This window comes from Bombus pyrosoma, linkage group LG11, assembly GCF_014825855.1.
Source record: "Bombus pyrosoma isolate SC7728 linkage group LG11, ASM1482585v1, whole genome shotgun sequence".
Classification (NCBI taxonomy): Eukaryota; Metazoa; Arthropoda; class Insecta; order Hymenoptera; family Apidae; genus Bombus; species Bombus pyrosoma.
The window spans coordinates 49672-68132 of NC_057780.1; the positions used below are offsets into that span (position 1 = coordinate 49672).

An 18461-nucleotide genomic window follows, 5' to 3' on the forward strand; every position below is an offset into this window, starting at 1 on the left:
TCGCTACGACGTATAACTTGACAAAGTGGAAGCAGTAGAAAGCATGTTTACAGCGGAAAACCTGCAAGTTTAGAATCCAAGTTTACAATCACAAACACGTTGCTGTACCTTCTCTTTCCTCGGTGTGAGAGAAAGAAAAGAGATTGTGCGTACACTTTTGTTTCTGTTGTACGATCGATCCTTTCGCTTATTTTATTCCGTATGTTCGTAGATTTTATCAATAATTGAAATACTAGTCGAGATATTCTCACACGGCAATCGTCCATTCCAAATGGAACACTCGTCGAACTGTTGCCTGCTTTCTAGGCTAAATTCCCGTCTGCCCAAATTATTTGATTTAGGGTGAAACATGAATCTCGAGGTGGCACATGAATCCCGGAAGTGGGTTTCATGCGGTTCCTCCGTACTAAATGCCTAGTTGATCCGGTTTTGCGTGCTTTATGGAGTGCAGGACCGTGCATCACTGGACGAAGGGACGAACGTGAGGCGCCATATTTCCAACGGATGTAGAACGATCGTGACTTCGTATCGCAAATGAAATCACGTACTCCGGCCGTTTAACACGGAAACGTATTCTACGTAAACGATTCCGTCTGCCTACGAATAAGCGACGAGATACGATCTAACCCCTACACCAAAGGGTATTTCTATGAATGTATGCATGTAAATTCAATAACGTGTGCGTACGCGTAGTCGAACCATAGACAGAGGCATGATCGCAAACTTGTGCGGCACATACTCGCTGCATATGCATTTTCAATTCAATTTATTAAGTAAACGTGCGATGACATACGCGAACAAAATGAAAGACTATACGAAATACGCCTAACGACAAACTATGCGCCGAAGGGCAGGACGAATCGCGTTTGCCGTTTATCAATTCTACCACGAGTTGTCGTAAAAACGAATAGAACCGATGTTGTTTCGATGCAACAGGAAACACTGTTTCGAGGCGCCAGAAGCTACTACAGGCTTCGCCGTTATTTCTAACGATACTCTATTTTATAGAGATATTTTCAAATGCAATTATTGCCGCGATCCTTGCCACGTCCACGCTCTGTTGCTGTCGATTTCAACTCGACATTGTTATGCCCGGTTGCTTATTGGCAAATAACTTAACTGGCAATTTGATGAAAACAGAGATCCTTTTCTAATCGAATCTACCCGTTTTTTTTTTTTTTTTTTTTTTTCCTGCTTTGGGTGTTGTTGCCAGCTATCTACAGAGTGCTTAAGGGTCCCTGGCATACAAAACGGTGATTGAATAAGTGGATTAAGCTACTGATTGTTGGTAAAAGATAAAATTGCTTGTTGTCACTCGGGTGGTTGTTAGATCTCGTAGATGAACGATACGCTAAAAAGTTGACACTGAAATTTATCCTAAATCGCCGCCCAATCGTCCCTTAGGGGTGGTGCAGCGAATGGTTAGCGGTATAACCGAATTTACTAACTGGATTTAGCGGTACAGACGAAAGCTTGGATACGTTTAGCAGCTACAACTTGTAACTGATATAGAGCGATCGTGTTGTTTAGCTACGTAATACGTTGGAATAATATCTGATATTGTAACAGTTTGTAATATTTAATTTTATATACGTGTACATATCTATCTAGAGTTACATATGGAATAGTAAGATATTGATTTATTGTAATTCAGCTATAATTTAATCAACTCGTTCGAATTCCTGTAATTTTGAATATTAGCCAAGTATTTCAGTCTGTTTATCCAAGTAATTTTCATAATAAAAATATGACGATGAATTTCCAAGTTACAAGTTTGTTATAATAACAAACTCCGGTGAAATGCCTGTTAATCAAACTTCACCAATTAATCCTCCCGTTTCTCTCTAGACGTATCATAAGAACTGATGGTGGTTGTATTACACGCGGTTATCACGCACGATTACACGGACGCATTAAAAATCACACCAACCGAAATATGTAAGTGTACGTGGATACGCGCTCAGCTATATATACGTATGTATTACATCTAACGATCGCATACATATACGTAAGATTATGGAGACTGGCTTCGCGGTTTAAAATTTCAATATTCCTCGGCTGTGTTTCGCATGGCAGATAGATTTGTACGGTACAAATACGGTGGAGAATGTTACAACGTACTCCGTCGTCGGACAGACAGATATCGTCAGACTAAAATCAATTGTAATCAGGACCAACGTATAAATCAAATCGTTCACGAAGGGGTAGAAAGCAGTGTATAGCAGGTCGCTTCCTCTTGAATGATTTGTTACCAGTACACGCTTTAGGAAGCTCGGCATAGTGTCTTCCTCGCTTTTGTCCCCACCTCCTTCCGCAACTGTCACCGCTCTCCAAAGCCCATTACCTCACGAGGCGGGCCAGAAGGAAAGCTGGCTGCCGTATCTAGATACGACGCGAGGGAAACTTCTTTCGTATCCTTTCAACTTTCGGCCACGGGGAAACAATATCCATTGCGTACGTGCACCGTGATATGAAACGATACCGTTGCGACGGATATTGGTTGCTACCGCTTGAAAGCATCCAGCAACTTACCTTTTTATAGCACCTGTCAATCGTTATTCTCGGATTTTATTTTCATTACTCTAAAACTCTAAACAGTCTAAAGAGTCTCAGGAAAACTGTACCGTGTCTTGATACTGCTCGTCGATATACGATATGTATAACGAACATGTACCTTTCTCTATTACGATTATACGCGTCATTTTTCACACGCATATTTAAATGAAGAAGCTGTACGAATTCGGCTATTCTAACGTTAGTTGCGTGACAAATTTCTAGGAATACGAGTACAATCATACGATACAAGTATATTAAACGCGTTATGTAGCAAGTCAATACGTCTTTACTCGATTTCTTAATTTGTCCTCGGGTAATTTCCTATTTGTTACATTTATAAATCGGGTAGTACATAGGAAAACTTGGATAAGGCACGTTTCCGTAATTCGCTGATTCAGTAGTTTCTATCGAAAAAGTTCGAACGATACGCTACGATACGATACGATACGATACGATACGATACGATACGATACAACAGCAAGAAATTTTGTTAGCTCCATATATCAGCACAGGCACATCGCAGATAGGGTTTCCTAGTGTTTCGTGCAAACTCAGACCCAAACTCGGGACACAGGTGTTGTCTCGTTGAAATTTCATCTCTCTCTTAGGAACGAATAAATCTAGCTCGATCTGCCTGCTCTCTCGCTATCCCTATTCAAACACTCTTAACGCGTGCAAAAGTAACCCCTTTTCTACATATATAAATCGTAGAAATTACGTTCGTCTACAGGTTCGGTCAAGACTCGGTTTCTTTCCTCGTTCGCTCCGAATTCTCGAATAGTCTTCAATCGTTGACTCTCTTTTACCACAGAAACCTACTTTGCTTTACGACTCGTGGCTCATATTTTCATAATCACTTGTAAGAAAATTCTTTCCTTCTTTCAGAGGGAAATTCTTGATCGATAATTTCGCTCTATAAAAATTAGAATATACTTTAGTTGGTATTTAAAATTCAGTCAATTCGAAGAGCAACTAAAGACTAGTTGTGGCTGAAATTAGCCGTGCAGGAGCTAATAAACGCGAATAGTCGTGAAACCGCGATTACCGACTGCATCTCTTGCAGGGTATGAAATTCAATGAACTTGGATATATGTAATATAGATAATTATGTACCGCGGTCCGATGCTTCCGCTACACTGGGCGAGAGTAAGAGAGAAAGAGAGAGAGAGTGAGAGAGAGAAAGAGAGAGAGAGTGTGAGAGAGAGAGAGAGAGTGAGAGAGAGAGAGAAAGAGAGAGAGAGAGAGAGAGAGAGAGAGAGAGTGAGTGAGGAGGGGAGAGGACAGCGAGATCTAATACATATATTCACAGTGATACATACTGTTCCTTCGAGGGTTACTCTGTTCGAACGTTTTCTTGAAACGATATCTCGTTTGCTTTCTAGTCGCGGAGAAATTTTACGCCCGAGCGGTCATCTTGGAAGAACGGCGCGGCGGTCAGGAACGCGAGAAGCGTCGTCGAGTGCATATCGTCGGACGTCGCGTCGCGTTGCGTCGCGTCGCGTCGACGATACCGACAATGGTTGTCGCGAATGTTTGCCGCCCCGCAACGAGCAACGAGATTTGATACTCGAGGCGTCAGTCGAGCGACAATCTTGTCGTCGTCATCGTTGCTGCCGTTCTTCTCGAGAATCGCTTCGTGAAGCAAGTTTTTACGAATATCCCTTTCAAGAATATGCGTATATACGTATATTTATTTATTTAATTTGCCTCGTCGCCTAGAAAATAATAAGTAAACTTGGTTTACGATTTACATAGTATCCTACGCAACACGCATACAATCATTCGTCGTCCGTCTCTTTTATCATTCCGTGTCGTTGTTAAGAAATGTCGGTAATTATTTAAATGTTCCTTATTTAAATGTTATTTATTTAAATGTTATCCTCCACGCCGATTTCAATGATTTTTGAGTACGTTATAAAACTCGACATCGTTCGTTTGGAACAACGTTTCTCCTCTCGCGTAAATGTCGGTACCGCTACGGTGAACTCTGCCTATATCGTCGACATAATCGTGCGTCCGTAACAGCGTATGCGTTAGTATTGGTTGTCGGCCGCTCTATTATAATATACGGCCAATACTGACGCATGATTATAGGCAAAATTTACTAAGAGAGTAGGATATTTTCTTGAGAGGAAGATATTGTTCCAAATGTTGAAGTTTTACGACATATTCAAAAATCATCGAAATCGGACTTGAGGGTAAACTTCTGAATAATTAGCGAAATATTAATGACAGTAGATACGACATTGAAATATAATTGTGAAACCGAGTTTCTCATTTTTAGTAACAGTAAAGTAGAAAAGAGATTCATATAAATACATGTCAGATATAATGTTGGTTTCAAACTACAGGTTTCTTCGTGTCGCAATAAAAAGATCGTACAGGTTATAGTTCGTTGCATTTTAGGCTCGGATCCATCCCATTTACGAGCAAAATTTCTTAAAAGTTGATGCATAACCCAGCAGTACAACCCAGTTGGTACATAACCTGTTCGAGCCGGGACAAATTCTACAATCCATGATAAGTTGTGTGGTGAAACGATAAGTCGTATCGCGTCTCACCTACCTTCGGAAAAATGTCTCGCTATCGTGTTTATCATCGATGTAATGTATAAATAAGACTAGTAATGTAAATTGATAGGATAAGAAGCGTTTTGTGCGATTAAACGATATAAGAATCGTTCGTAATAGTTGATTTAGCTGGACGCGTGTACAAACATTTTCACGAAATGTACGTGTATAACGTACAAAAACATCCTGTTAAAAGAAGATGCGATAATTTGTAATATTTTGATGCGGTGAAACATTCAACGTATAGAAGAAACATGTAAAAGGAGAAAATTTCATACGAAAATTTTCTATTACACATCCGTCGATTATTCCCATCGATTTTACACGGATCATTTCGTGAGAACATTTCGTATGTTAGCAACATGGCATTAATCTAATCGCATACATAGATACGGAAAAGAAGTCAGCATGGTTAAATGATGATCAAAACGCTAAAGGGAGAGATGACAAGAGATAGACGGGAAAGAGATAGCCGATATATAGACAGAAAAATACACACAAAGCAGGAAATGAAAATGTACGATCGTTATGTACGCATATACATATGCTATATGTTTAGATATTCCGATACATAAAGATACATAAATATAGCTACAGTTATGGATAATATGAATGGTAACATAGAAATGTGGTTGAAATTACGGCAGACTTGGAAGAAAAAATCTACAGACTATGTATGTAATTGTAATTGCAAACCAAACAAACCAACCAACCTCCACGGTAAGGCCTAGCAGAAAATGTTCGCGGGCCTCCTGTAACAAAAATATATATAAATCATAAGAAATTATCTGACCACGGAAGGAAATAACGTATTTGTCTGTGATAATTGATATTTACTATAGTCTATTTGGGATCTAATATTCGTATTACTAATAGAGGACGTATTACTAACAAGACGACGATAGGCATTTATAAAGAGAGGGGAAAGGAGATCACGGTAAATCGATTTACTAGTTGAACGTCAAACTTGCAGAATGATGAGCAAGCAATGAACTATATACCTTGTCTATTAAATTACAATCACTTGGAAATATAATACAACGAAAGCGGAAAATTTAAATGATTTGGTATTAATTGAATGAATAATAATAATAAAAATGAGTAATAATGATGATGAACATGGCTATATATAGTATTAAAATTATTTTGTATCGAATCAAATAAAGTGTTGGGAGGAAGAAGAAACAAAATAGCAAAAAAAAACAGACAACTGTCAGTTTCGTTAACTCGGAATGAGATTCAACGAGAACGAAAAGGCAGTTACATTGTCGTTTGACATCACCATAGGCACCACGCGCAATATGTCAGCTTATATGATCATGCTTGGAAAGTGGGTACGGTTGAATCTGGTAATGGGTACCGGGCGTGAAATAAAGTTTGCATCGCAAACTCGACGTTCGCAGTGATTAACCGACGCCGGAAACGGAAAACGGCTGAATTTAAAAAAACCAAGTCGTTCAATTTTCCTGCAAACGAAAGTGAAGCAAGATCGATATTTAGTTTAGCGTGTAATAACATGGTTATCGACGTGGTTCCGAGTGCTTCCGTTTCACATCTTTAAATACTCTCATACTCGAAAAGAAACACAACGGCGTTTTAAAATTTGTTTTCAATTTAAAGTTTATTTCAGTATTTCCCCTCGTATTATCTCTCCAGCGTCTCGCTTCTTCTCTCGCGTCTCTTCAGAAGCAAATTTACGAACAGTTTAAATTTGTCGATCCAAGTAAATTAAAGGTTAACCGATTTGTACGTATCTCCATTTTATTGCGAGTTATAAGATAATCACGATGAAAATAGAAATAAAGAGAATCACTGATGTAAAAAAAAGAGTGTGTAGCATAACAAAGATCCTTTATCTTATACAGTATATACGTGTATATACATATATATACATATACACGTACGGGTTATTAGTATGCGGGTGTCCCAGTTATAAGTGATCAAACTGTAGCGGTATGTTGCACGAGTGGAAAGTGTGGTAGGAAAAAGTGTTATTATATAAACACAGGTCTGTGTCACCGTACACTTTCCGTTGCTGTCTCGTAAAACGAAATAAGCATGAAATTCGCAGAGTGATAAACTCAATCTGCCTACAATGTCAAGCTAGTATATTTCAAAGGGAGGACATTTTGAAATGGACACGTAAAGACGTAAACGCCGAATGCATACTAATTCGCCCGCTCATCGAAAATCTCGTCGTAACGGCATATTCCATGTAAACATCCACGACATTGTTACATTATTTTGCGATGCGTATCAACAACAATTTCCGTTCTATCGTCCTTAATTTTCATATTTCTTCTACAACTTTTTTACAAAAAGTTCTCAGACCTACGTTTATATTCGTTGTACCTCGTTTCTCCTCGTTTCTACCCGTAGAACATGCTGTTGTGGTTTGATCATTTAAAACCGCGACACCCTGCATAATATACAACGCGTATTATGTATACGCATAATAAAATATCTGATAAAATGTTATTGAGCAAGTGAGCGTGGAAATTGTGGAAATTCTTAAGAAGATTGAAACTTCGAAATTATTAGTAACAAAGTCAGTGGTGATGAAGTGAATAAAATTTTACATGCGAATCTTACGAGCGATAAGCCGATTAATTGTTTTACGCGATGCCTGAAGGTTACGCGCAAGCGTACATTCCCAATTAATTACTCGATAACATTTATTCACTTTCTGCGTATTTGTAAGCATTAATCGATTCATATCATTGATCCGTTTCGTTATTTCTTTATTATTCCGTTCTTATTATTACTTATCGATAAATTCTTCGTTTTATTATCATTTCGAGCTATTGCCTCGTGTTTGATCGATTTGTAAGATGCGTAAACGGGAGAATGGACAGGAAAGAAGTTATAGTTGTGTGTGTTGTATGAAGAATCACAAGTACGAAAAGATGATGAATGGGAAAAGTGTCTGATTAAGAGTCGTTTGCAATATGTGGCGAGTTGCAATATAACGTCAACGTCAACGTCAACGTCAACGTCAACGTCAACGTTAACGAAACTACAGCGTGAGGAACACACCCTCTCTCTCTCTCTCTCTCTCTCTCTCTCTCTCTCTCTCTCTCTGTAGGGTGCAATGTGCACCTACGTGGCAAATTGTCGTTATCTAAGACAAAGACAATGATGCTGGTCGGAGGTTCCATAACACTTGAAAACAGGTGGCGTTCTCTCCTATTATTGTCGCAACTGATACAGGCAACGGTCGAATGCCATATACTAGAAGAAGGAACGAAGGTGGCAAACCGACCTGAATTGCTTTACACGGTCGAGTTATTAATTTTCGCGCTAGAATACGTACATATAGGATACGTATACATATACGTGCATGTGCACATGTATGTATACTTATTCGTCAAATCTTAAGGTGCGTCTCCACTTTAGAGTAAAACTATCGCGAGTTGTTCCTGATAGTATTTCTCGCGAGTGAACATTGCGTTGAGAGTGACGCAGTGTCCACTGGCGAGGAATACTCGAGTGGCCGCGTATCTTTCAAACTATTAAAATCTCTTTCAACAACAAATATATATTTCTTTATTCTTAATATCGTGTGTATCCCTATTTCCTGGATAAATTTTTATCACGAAAAGTATAATTTTTAGGAATATAAAAATGATAAGATGATAAGCAGGCAACACGTATCAACAAGTCTGCGAAACATAGTAAAATCGATGCTCCTACTCTGTTATTGATACGTAAACTTGGTATCGTATACGATATTTATTCTAAAAAAGAAGTTGGTTAATAAAAATGCATGTGCGTTAAATAAGTGGTACACGTAATTAACAACAGGAATTGGCATATGGCGTAATATTTAATAATAATGTAATAAATACTCGTAAGATTAGTTCCTAGAAAAACAAGTTGCAAGCACCGAACCTTCAAAGTACGAACGACAACGGAGTATTTGATTCGCGAAACAAATTCCAGAATTGAATATGGAAAATCATTCGTTAGAGTTGGTTGCCACGGTTGTGTCAACGTCGGAAAACTTGTGGATAAACGAGATTAAAAAGAGGTCTGAAGACAATGTCGCTTAAAAATAGCGAAGCAGTTATATACGTAATATCGTAGGAAGAAATCTCGAACGTAATCGTACATGTCAATGCTTAAATAACCAGGCTTCCTTCCTATGCGATTGCCTTCCGCGGCATTTCTAACGAAATGCTAAAATAGCTAACAGCTAAAGCGTCATATTTATCAGACATACGTGTATATAAAAAATAACACAAAATTTGTTCTCTTCTCTTTTCTTCTCTCTATGCCGTTACGACTTCGTTCGAAGTATTTATTTCTTCAGAATTGCACGATCAATCAATAATGTCAATACCATAACGGGGTACTCCACTTTCCTAGAAAGTTCGATAATTTAAACCGTTTACTGGTACCCTATACTTGCTTTGAGCTTTGATTAATGATACGTCAATGAGCGCGTCACTTTATACATACGTCACATATTTCTGCTATGACATAATTCCATTCTAATTGACGTTTATCGAGTTTTCTTCGATACATACGATAACAGAGAATTAAAATTGGCAATATAAGCGATAGGCTCCAAGTAATTATTCTATACATTCTCCCTTTTCCCTTTTTTGTCCCTTTTTCTTCTTTTCTTTTCTTTTCTTTTCTTTTCTTCTTCTTCTTCTTCTTCTTCTTCTTCTTCTTCTTCTTCTTCTTCTTCTTCTTCTTCTTCTTCTTTGGGATTGGGCCATTTTCTGTAATTTCTACGAAACTACTTTCACCTGGCTTTTAGAAATTTTAGCTACAATTATTATTATATCGATATTACAAATATACTATAACTATGTAATTTATAATAGCAGTGGATACTAATATAATAAAACAAATAATTATTTGTCTCGTTATGTGACATGTAATACGTTGCAAGTTCTATCAGGTATGAATAGAAATATTTGTCGGACAAGCTTTCCTTTCGTAGTCCTTTCGTACTACGATAGTTCGGTGGTGCACGTCGAGTGTATTCTCAAGCTAGGAAATAGTGGGATGGGAAAAAGTTAGTAATCTCGAGGAACACCACTGTATGTCGTCGCATTTCATTCCAACGTTTATGAAGAGCAGGCCTTTTTCTTCCATTCTCGTGCGAACCTACTCTCTCCGTCGTTATCATTCCAAAGCACCGCAACCAGTTGGCCCTAATCCCAACTCGTACCATCGACTATCATTTTATTTCGATTCGTTCTACTCTTGACTCGAGCGTCGAGTGGTAAAGTTTTTCGATTTAGCGAGAGCGCAGAAACACAGAGGGGTTGCTTCGTGTACACGCAACCAAGGTTTCAGGCACACGGGCAAAGAGATATAAGTAAAAGTAGCACGAACATACTGCAGTATGTATATACCGTGTACATGTATGTATACCGTTGCAGATTTTAGGCGCCTGGTGTGAGAGACACGGGACGTTTAAGTAGCTAGAATTTCAGTCTTGTATTCTCAGACGTACACTATTCGCGAGTATAAATACACCTACCTTATCAATTTTACAAGTTTCGTTTAATCGTAATGCTTCATATCCGAGCGTCATTTTCTTATAAACCATTAATCGGACATACCTCTGCAGAACACCATATATATTGTATATTATATTCGGCTAAAATGATTTTCACTCTAATCGATGCATTTTTCTCGCAATCGGTTGATCAATTTCATTATTGCAGACTTATATTTGATACAATGAGATCCGTAATGCGGATTTCCATAAATAACAAGGATTCTGATCTACCCTATTTGAAGCGTTTGTACGCATTTTATGTCTGTTTTTTATATTTTATATTTTCGACGCACAATGTCTTACATCGTGTGCGTCGTGCAACAGGTTTCGTTTGCATTTGTTCACCGACGCAGGCTATTTCTTTGTTAATTCCACTCTGATCGGCTCGATTACAGGTAGTAATGTCCTTTTCTCGTGATCGTAACTCCAAATTACATAATATCATAGGAGAAACTTAAATCATTGATTATCGTATAATATCCACTTTTCGATTGTTCTTATACATCCCTTCGAAACAATGCGAGACGATTATCTCTGTTGCTTTATGATTTCGTAAGTCGCTGAGAGTCTGTTCACTTTCTTTACCTTGTCTGTTTGAAAGAAACACCGATCAGTGGTGGAACGAATCAGTTTCGTTCGAAGGCATTTTTCAAGTCAAAACATTGGGCGTATCGCTGACGATTTGTCTTTCGAACGCGTGTATTCATCGTCCTCAACAGTCGCAAATAAGATTGTAAACGCATTTGCAAAGAGTTGGTTAACTCATGCGTAACGGTTCACTCGCTCCAGCACCGGAGCCTATTGCTGCGTGTTGGACCGTGGACTAGCGGGCCCCAACGGTTTTGCGTTGCGACTGCGGTGCCTAATTTTGTGTACTGGATAAAACGTGGTGGTTTGGATGGAATCGAAGTGCGTTTGTGTAAATTATAGATTATATTCCCCTGAGTTTCGTTTACCCGTATGTCAAGATAATCGTTTGTTACTTCTCAGGACATTACACAGAATAATCATTCGTTCGTTAGAAGCGTTCCGTAGGCAATAAAATGTTATTGATCGAAATATCCTTGATACAACCATTTGTATATTGCGATTACAATGGTGTAATAATGGCATTACCATGTTCAAGTAATCGGTAAGATTTAACCATAATAATCGCGATACAACGAGACAAACAATAACAATAAATAATAAAATCGATTATAGAAAAAACCAACTTCAATTTAGAATTGTGCCGTTCGTTCTGATTGCTTGCACGAGCTGGACCGACTCCTTGGCTTGGAGACAAATGAGAGAATGCCACTGGCTCAATGCGTATATGCGCAGAGACTGCTACCATAGTTGCAAATTATACGTATTTCTTCGAAGAACTTTCATATATCATATTATACAAGCTTTATTATTCAATAAAGTGAATGAGTAAAATGTATTTTGAAAGTAAGAATAGTAAGAGCCGTACAATCGAACGATCCTGTACTCTATGCTCAATTAATAGGAATATTTCTCTTTATTTCAAATTTTTCTCATAAATTTGCGAACATGTTTTCTATTATACTAAAACGTTATCCTTATTTCGCAAATATTTCTATATATCGTATATCTGACATATTTCTCGCATCATGGCTCTTTATCTTTAGCTCGCGTACACATTAAAACTTCTGGCATAGCTCAGACAGTTTCTTTCGTAGTAGCGATATACTCTTATTCCACCTATATACATACACATATACATATATGTATACACACACACACACACACACACACATATCTCGGATAGCCAGAGGGTGCTAAGATCTTGGTCGTTGTCCTCGACCTCGTTTCCCGGATGTCATGAGTCTCGACGGAGTGCGACGTTGTCGACGTCGTTGCCCACAGTATCACCCCCTTTGGTAATCTTTTCCTTTTCCTCGCTGTTCATTTATATTTTCCTTTTTCACTCTACGCATTCCTTTTTAGCCCTACACCTACAGACTTTTTTTCTTCTTCATTTATTCCCCTTCTTTTCTCAAATTTTAGCTTTTCCTCTTTTGTGTGTGTATATATATATATATATACATGTATGTACATATATGTATGTTTTCGTAGGTTGTTCTATCCTCTCGCAAATTCTTTTATGATTCGTGGATTCTCCTCTGTTCTAGTTCTTTCGTTCCTTTATATTGTAACCTAGTTGTATTTTTTTTACGTTTCCGCTCATACTTCTGCTTTTTCTATATGTATATGTACATATTCTTCCCTCGGCATCGTACCAATCGCCGCTTACTCCCTGTCGCACATTCTCTCCCCTCCCCCCCCTCTCTCTCTCTCTGTCTCTCTCTCTCCTTCCATCTGTCTCCATCGAATAATTAAGGCCATTGGCCGCGAGGTCGACGAGCAAACCGCTTCGACGTCATCACCCTCCACCTTTTCTACCCCTTTTATTCTTCTCTTCCGTAGCTGGGGGTGAGATTAATCTTAATTTTCGTCGAGCCATAATCTTTAATTAAATCGCCATTGATCCGCAACTGCCAGAGACCCCACCTATCGGGCAGCCTTACCGAAACAGAGTGAAAAAAAATGAAATAAACGATAAAAAGAGAAAAAGAAGTAAAGGTGAAAGCATGTGGCTGAATACAAAGAGATATCAATTTCACGATTAAAAGCACAAGGTCTAATTATCAATTTACGATCTAAATAATTAACGATGTTGAAAGAATCCTCGTAAAATCTTGATCGTTCGAAAATCGTTGCTCCGGATACACGTATACCTGTAAATCGTCCCTGCCTTCGGATCGTTTCTTCATCGTCTCGAATGAAATTGACCCACGAAAAAAAAAAGAGCAGCTCCGCGTTTATGGATAAACGCGCGAACCCTTGTAAATAGACTTCGATAACCGGTTTAGCGCTTTTGATGAAGACCCGAGAAAACAATCCTTCTTGAACAAACTACAGCGTTTATCACCATTCTAAGGGATAGCAAAAGGAGAGAATATTTTAAATTAGATAATTTAGATAATTTATGGATAATTTACTACACAATTATGATTATGATTATTTTATAATTATGATGCGACGATTTTAGAGGCGGAAACTTGTCGGCCTCGCTCGCGTACTGCATTATTTGCGTAATGGAATTATTATCACTAAAAAATAAACTGAATGGCATTGTGCCTTGCGTTAATATGTTTGTTAGTTATATTTTAATGTTTTGGTTTTGGAACAAACATGAATAGTGAAATAAACAGGATAGATACTAATATCTGGCATTCTACCCCGTATAGGGCATTTTATATGCTATTATATACATACCTATGATATATATATATATATATATATATATATATATATATATATAGTGAAACATATATACCGTTTGAAAATTACAAGTGATCGTGCTAATATGTACCTCTGTGCTTGTTCCTTCCATATTTTTATGCCACGGAAGTAAAGTTAAGAAGTAAATTTAGTCTGTTTGCTACTTTCATAAGCAGGTATTATTACAAAGGTTGTGAGAATTGTCGGAATCGGTGTAATTGTGAAGATTCAAAAAAATATCCGCCGATCAAATAATAAAAATATTTATTGCGCTAATAAAGAACGGAGAAGCGGTATTTTATAGTAAAAATTAGCTATTGATTAGCGTAACAATAACAATATCTATTTAATAATTGATCAGTGAAAAAGAAATAACAATTTGCAGAGAACTCGATATAGGGAGGATTTGAAGGATTATGTTTGTAACAGAGATACAACATCTTTTGACAAACTGTGAATTTCGTTAGAGAGAATCTAGTTATAGTAGGAAATTTCTTAAGGTACCACTTTATTCCGTTTTCATCGGATTCTCTTATCGTAAAATGTCACAGTTACTTTGATACAGATTAGGATGTGCAATATCCGCCGTCAAAGTAAAAAGTGAACGGCGCATAACAATTTATATATTTATATATTTCGTAAGTAATTTAAATTAGTAAGTAGCATGAGAATATCCATTATGAAATAAGATATGTAACAAGGGCTGACAAGCTGGGTAATTTTCAACGTTGTAAAGTTCATTCGCATAGTCTCAAAGGGGGAGTAGGTAGTGTATCGAGAGAGGTAAAATCTCGCTCCACGGCTGGGCAGGTACGAATACCAGATCTCTGTAGTGAAACAATATCCTGATGCAAAGACGAGATCGCGTTTCGTGTTTCTATCAACGGCTTTACATTTTAGGGGGGGGGGGAGAAGAAACGGAAACACGAGGCATAGTAGACCTTAAGCACGGCAGGAAACTAACACCTAATCTAACATTCCAATCCAAAAGCTATGGTCGTCTTTACCGGTAGATACCACCGGAAGGAATTGTAATTAAGGCTGATTCGAACGTGCTCGCGGCACGATGAAAATCTCGCTGCCTGTACCTTGACTAACTCGATTAAGTAGTTACCTACTCTTGTTGTTAGTACAGAGATAAATCTTGAAAATTCATCGTCCCTGATGGTAGTCACGTTTCTAAGTCTCTATACCTGACGGTTTATACAGCCATGGGGCCCTATCTTATTTAAATACAGTTCCGTTTCCTACAATTTTCTACGATTTCGCAAATTCTATCGTAAACCTCTTTAACTCGCAATTTTATTAAGTTTAATTTGCTACTATTAACGTAAATACGGACTACTAGTGCAAGCGTAAAAGAACGCTACATATTGTACAGAAGATATTAAGCGTTTGCCGCTTTACGATTTCACAGACCGGCTGAAGTTCTAAACTTTACAACATCGTACGCTCGTTCGGCTATACTTCCTGGTCAGAAATTGTAAAACAACTTTCCTTTTATCATTTTATTCAATACTTTGATGGAATAAAATATTAAAACTGAATAAATTTTTTCCACGTTGAGTCTTACGCATAACCAGAAGAGAAAAGAGATGAGAAGCTCCAGGGTTGATTTCATCCATTCAAAATGAATCTCCATCGGAAAAGATTGTTTCTCGTACGCTTCGCTACTATAACCTACTTGCCTACACAGCCACCTAAGGTTTCATTAAAATTAGAATTTTCTTAATTAAGGTTGTTCATATTAACCTAATTGTGCATATATTACATGTGTAATATAAATATGTCCCGAAGATGGAACGATAACGCGTAGCGAATTCTTTTATATATATGTATATACATATACATATATAGTTTCCGAGATATTCGCAAGAAACTGCCGGTATAGCTACAGTGAATTCTGTCTATAATTGCGCGTCCGTGACAGCGTATGCGCCAGTATTGGTTGTTGCCGGCACGCAATTGGTCACACAATTATAGACAGTATTCACTGTAGCGTTAGAGACAGCTTTCTGCGAGTATCTCGGAAAGCAAAGCTGACCGCTGGCTGGTTATACGTACAGGTTTAAAAACGCTGATCTCTACAACATGTTCGAAGATGATCGAAATCTAGGTAAGCTGGATGAGATATCGGTAATTGCCGATCGACTCTGAAATTTATTACTAATAATATCCCAGACTGGGCCGTCCATACCGACCTTACTGATCGAATGCATTGCTTTTCCGTGCCATCGACATCACAAAATCTCATATTTAATTGTAGTATCTAAATTTCGCACAGCGATTAATATCGTGATCGAAAGCCACTGATCAAAGTAAATCAATTTCTTGTAGACGTAGCATGTTCTGATGTTCGTTCAACAAACGAGGTATTACCGAGGGCATTATCTCCAGAGCTCAACGAACGAAACAACGATAGGAGAAGGAGAGGGGGAGGGTAGAGAAGGATGGATAAGCACAAAAAAAAACTTGATGCCGATGAAAATAGAAAAATACGTTTTAGAGATCAGTTTCAAAATGATACGCTATTTCATCGAATACATATAGATGGAGTACGATAATGAAAAGAGGATACCTATTGCATGTAGAAAGATGGATCAGGAAACAATAATACGTCTGATAGCCCGTTGTATTACATAGAAATAGCTTAATTATACGGTGATAGAGACGGCCGCCAGCCGTATCGAAACATTTATAATTTCTCGCTGTAGGAAATAGGATACCAGTTTGTAACTCAACATTATGCGAAGCGGTCTACCCTGCGGCTTCAATTCCTATGAATGAATATGCGAGGAGTCGTAGTTGCTGCATTTATTTGCATTTCGTTGTTTACATACGTTATATCAATATCATCGTTTGTTTAGCTCTCGGTTTCTCATTTAACGAATACAGTACAAACAAGGTAATAACCGATCGATAAGATAAAAAATACATCTCGTAACTTTCGAGTTGGATATGAACTCGATAGACTTTGACCGACTTGTTCAACTTGATTTTTTTATTGATTAAATCTTTCATCGCGCAATACCATTTGTAACAGACGAAGATGATATACGCTAACGCAGTATCGATTTATTAAATGTTTTTCAACTTTGTCTTTCGATTCTATAGTATTATCATTTAAACTCGTAATATACATAATATACATAATATATACACTTTACATACATGTATGCAGGACGAATTGGCAGGACATACATGTACAATATATAAACATAATAATGTATAAACGTAGCACAGTTTATATTATATTTATAACGACGTTTATGTCATCGTGTTATTACACTAACTTCTTACACTGTTTTACTTATTACGCTAATTTAGCTTGTCAATTTACTATATTTGCTTAATCTTCTTTGCATACGCGTGTTGATGTTTTAAAGAGAAAAGAGTCTTCGTTCCTCTGATACTCGAGTTGTTTTGTCAAGATTGGAAATTTTGAGAAACTTGTTTAACCATTCCAGTGTTATCCTAATTGCGTCTGTTATTTTTGTCGCTTACTTTCAATTATGATTATAAAGTACGAAGAGAAAGCTTGTAAGAATTTATAGTCGTTGAGCCGATGCTCGTTCGACCGATGTTCGAATTCGAGTTGGAGTTCGAGTACGCTATTCGTAAGTTCGTCAGTGGCCTGGATCTTGTAACTTGGTAATTTGCACTAAAACCGGAAATATCTGAAATAGCTATCGAAATACATACAGTTTTTTCACTTTTATAGCAACACGCAGGTACTGTCGTGAGTTACAGTTAACCTATGTAATCCCAGTATAGACCGAACAGAAAAATCGTTTGCATCGCTACTGCACTAAATATTCTATGCTATGTTATCGGATGAGTTTTCTTCGTATTTGAAAGATACATGCAGTATCGCTTCTTTTTGTTTTTACCGATAAGGATTCGCTTTTATCCATACCGAATAAGGGCTCAAATTTTCCTTTACGTAACTATATTTTCATATCGATTAAACCGTTCAGATGAAATATTCATGTAATATGTCGTAACTGTAAAGTTTCGTCGCGCACATACAACCTGCAATATATACAGCGTATAATATATACACTTCTGTTTGCCATTTTAAAAAGCAAAGAACAAGTTGCCTTCATGCAGATTAAAACAGTTGCTATAAATGTGCTTTTATACAGGGTGTCCCAGCCTTTTCCGACCACACTTTATTGGTATATTGTATGGGTACGCGAACAAGGAAGAATAACACATACCACCTACACATGGAGGCTATGTATATGTACATACGTATAACGTTCTGTTTATAAAATTTCTGTTAGAAGTGCAAATTTTTCGTGGCTTTTTGCAAGTGAAAATGTTCAAAACGCAAGGAATAATAAATAAATTGAATAAATGTGTGCAAGTGCATGGGCGGTATTTTGAACGTTTGGTAAAATGAATTTTAAGCGTACATTAAGCGCTTGTATGTTCGCATATGTTCCGATGTTTCTCGCAAGTTGCTCGAAAATTCTTCGCTCTAAGCGTTAAACTATGCAAAGTAAAAAGAAAGCTTCTGA

General features: G+C 37.6%; 1 protein-coding gene across 9 annotated transcripts in view; it reads right to left on the bottom strand.

Moving 5' to 3' along the window:
* LOC122572583 (synaptogenesis protein syg-2-like) overlaps positions 1–18461 on the bottom strand; it is a 108880-nt gene that overhangs the window by 43327 nt on the left and 47092 nt on the right. For all 9 annotated transcript variants that reach the window (XR_006318507.1, XM_043737697.1, XM_043737698.1 and 6 more), the window contains exon 3: positions 5840–5878. Coding sequence is in view for 8 of the 9 variants with exons in the window: in XM_043737697.1 (XP_043593632.1) it covers positions 5840–5878 (39 nt within the window). In the remaining variant the exon portion in view is untranslated. The remainder of the gene's footprint in view (positions 1–5839; positions 5879–18461) is intronic.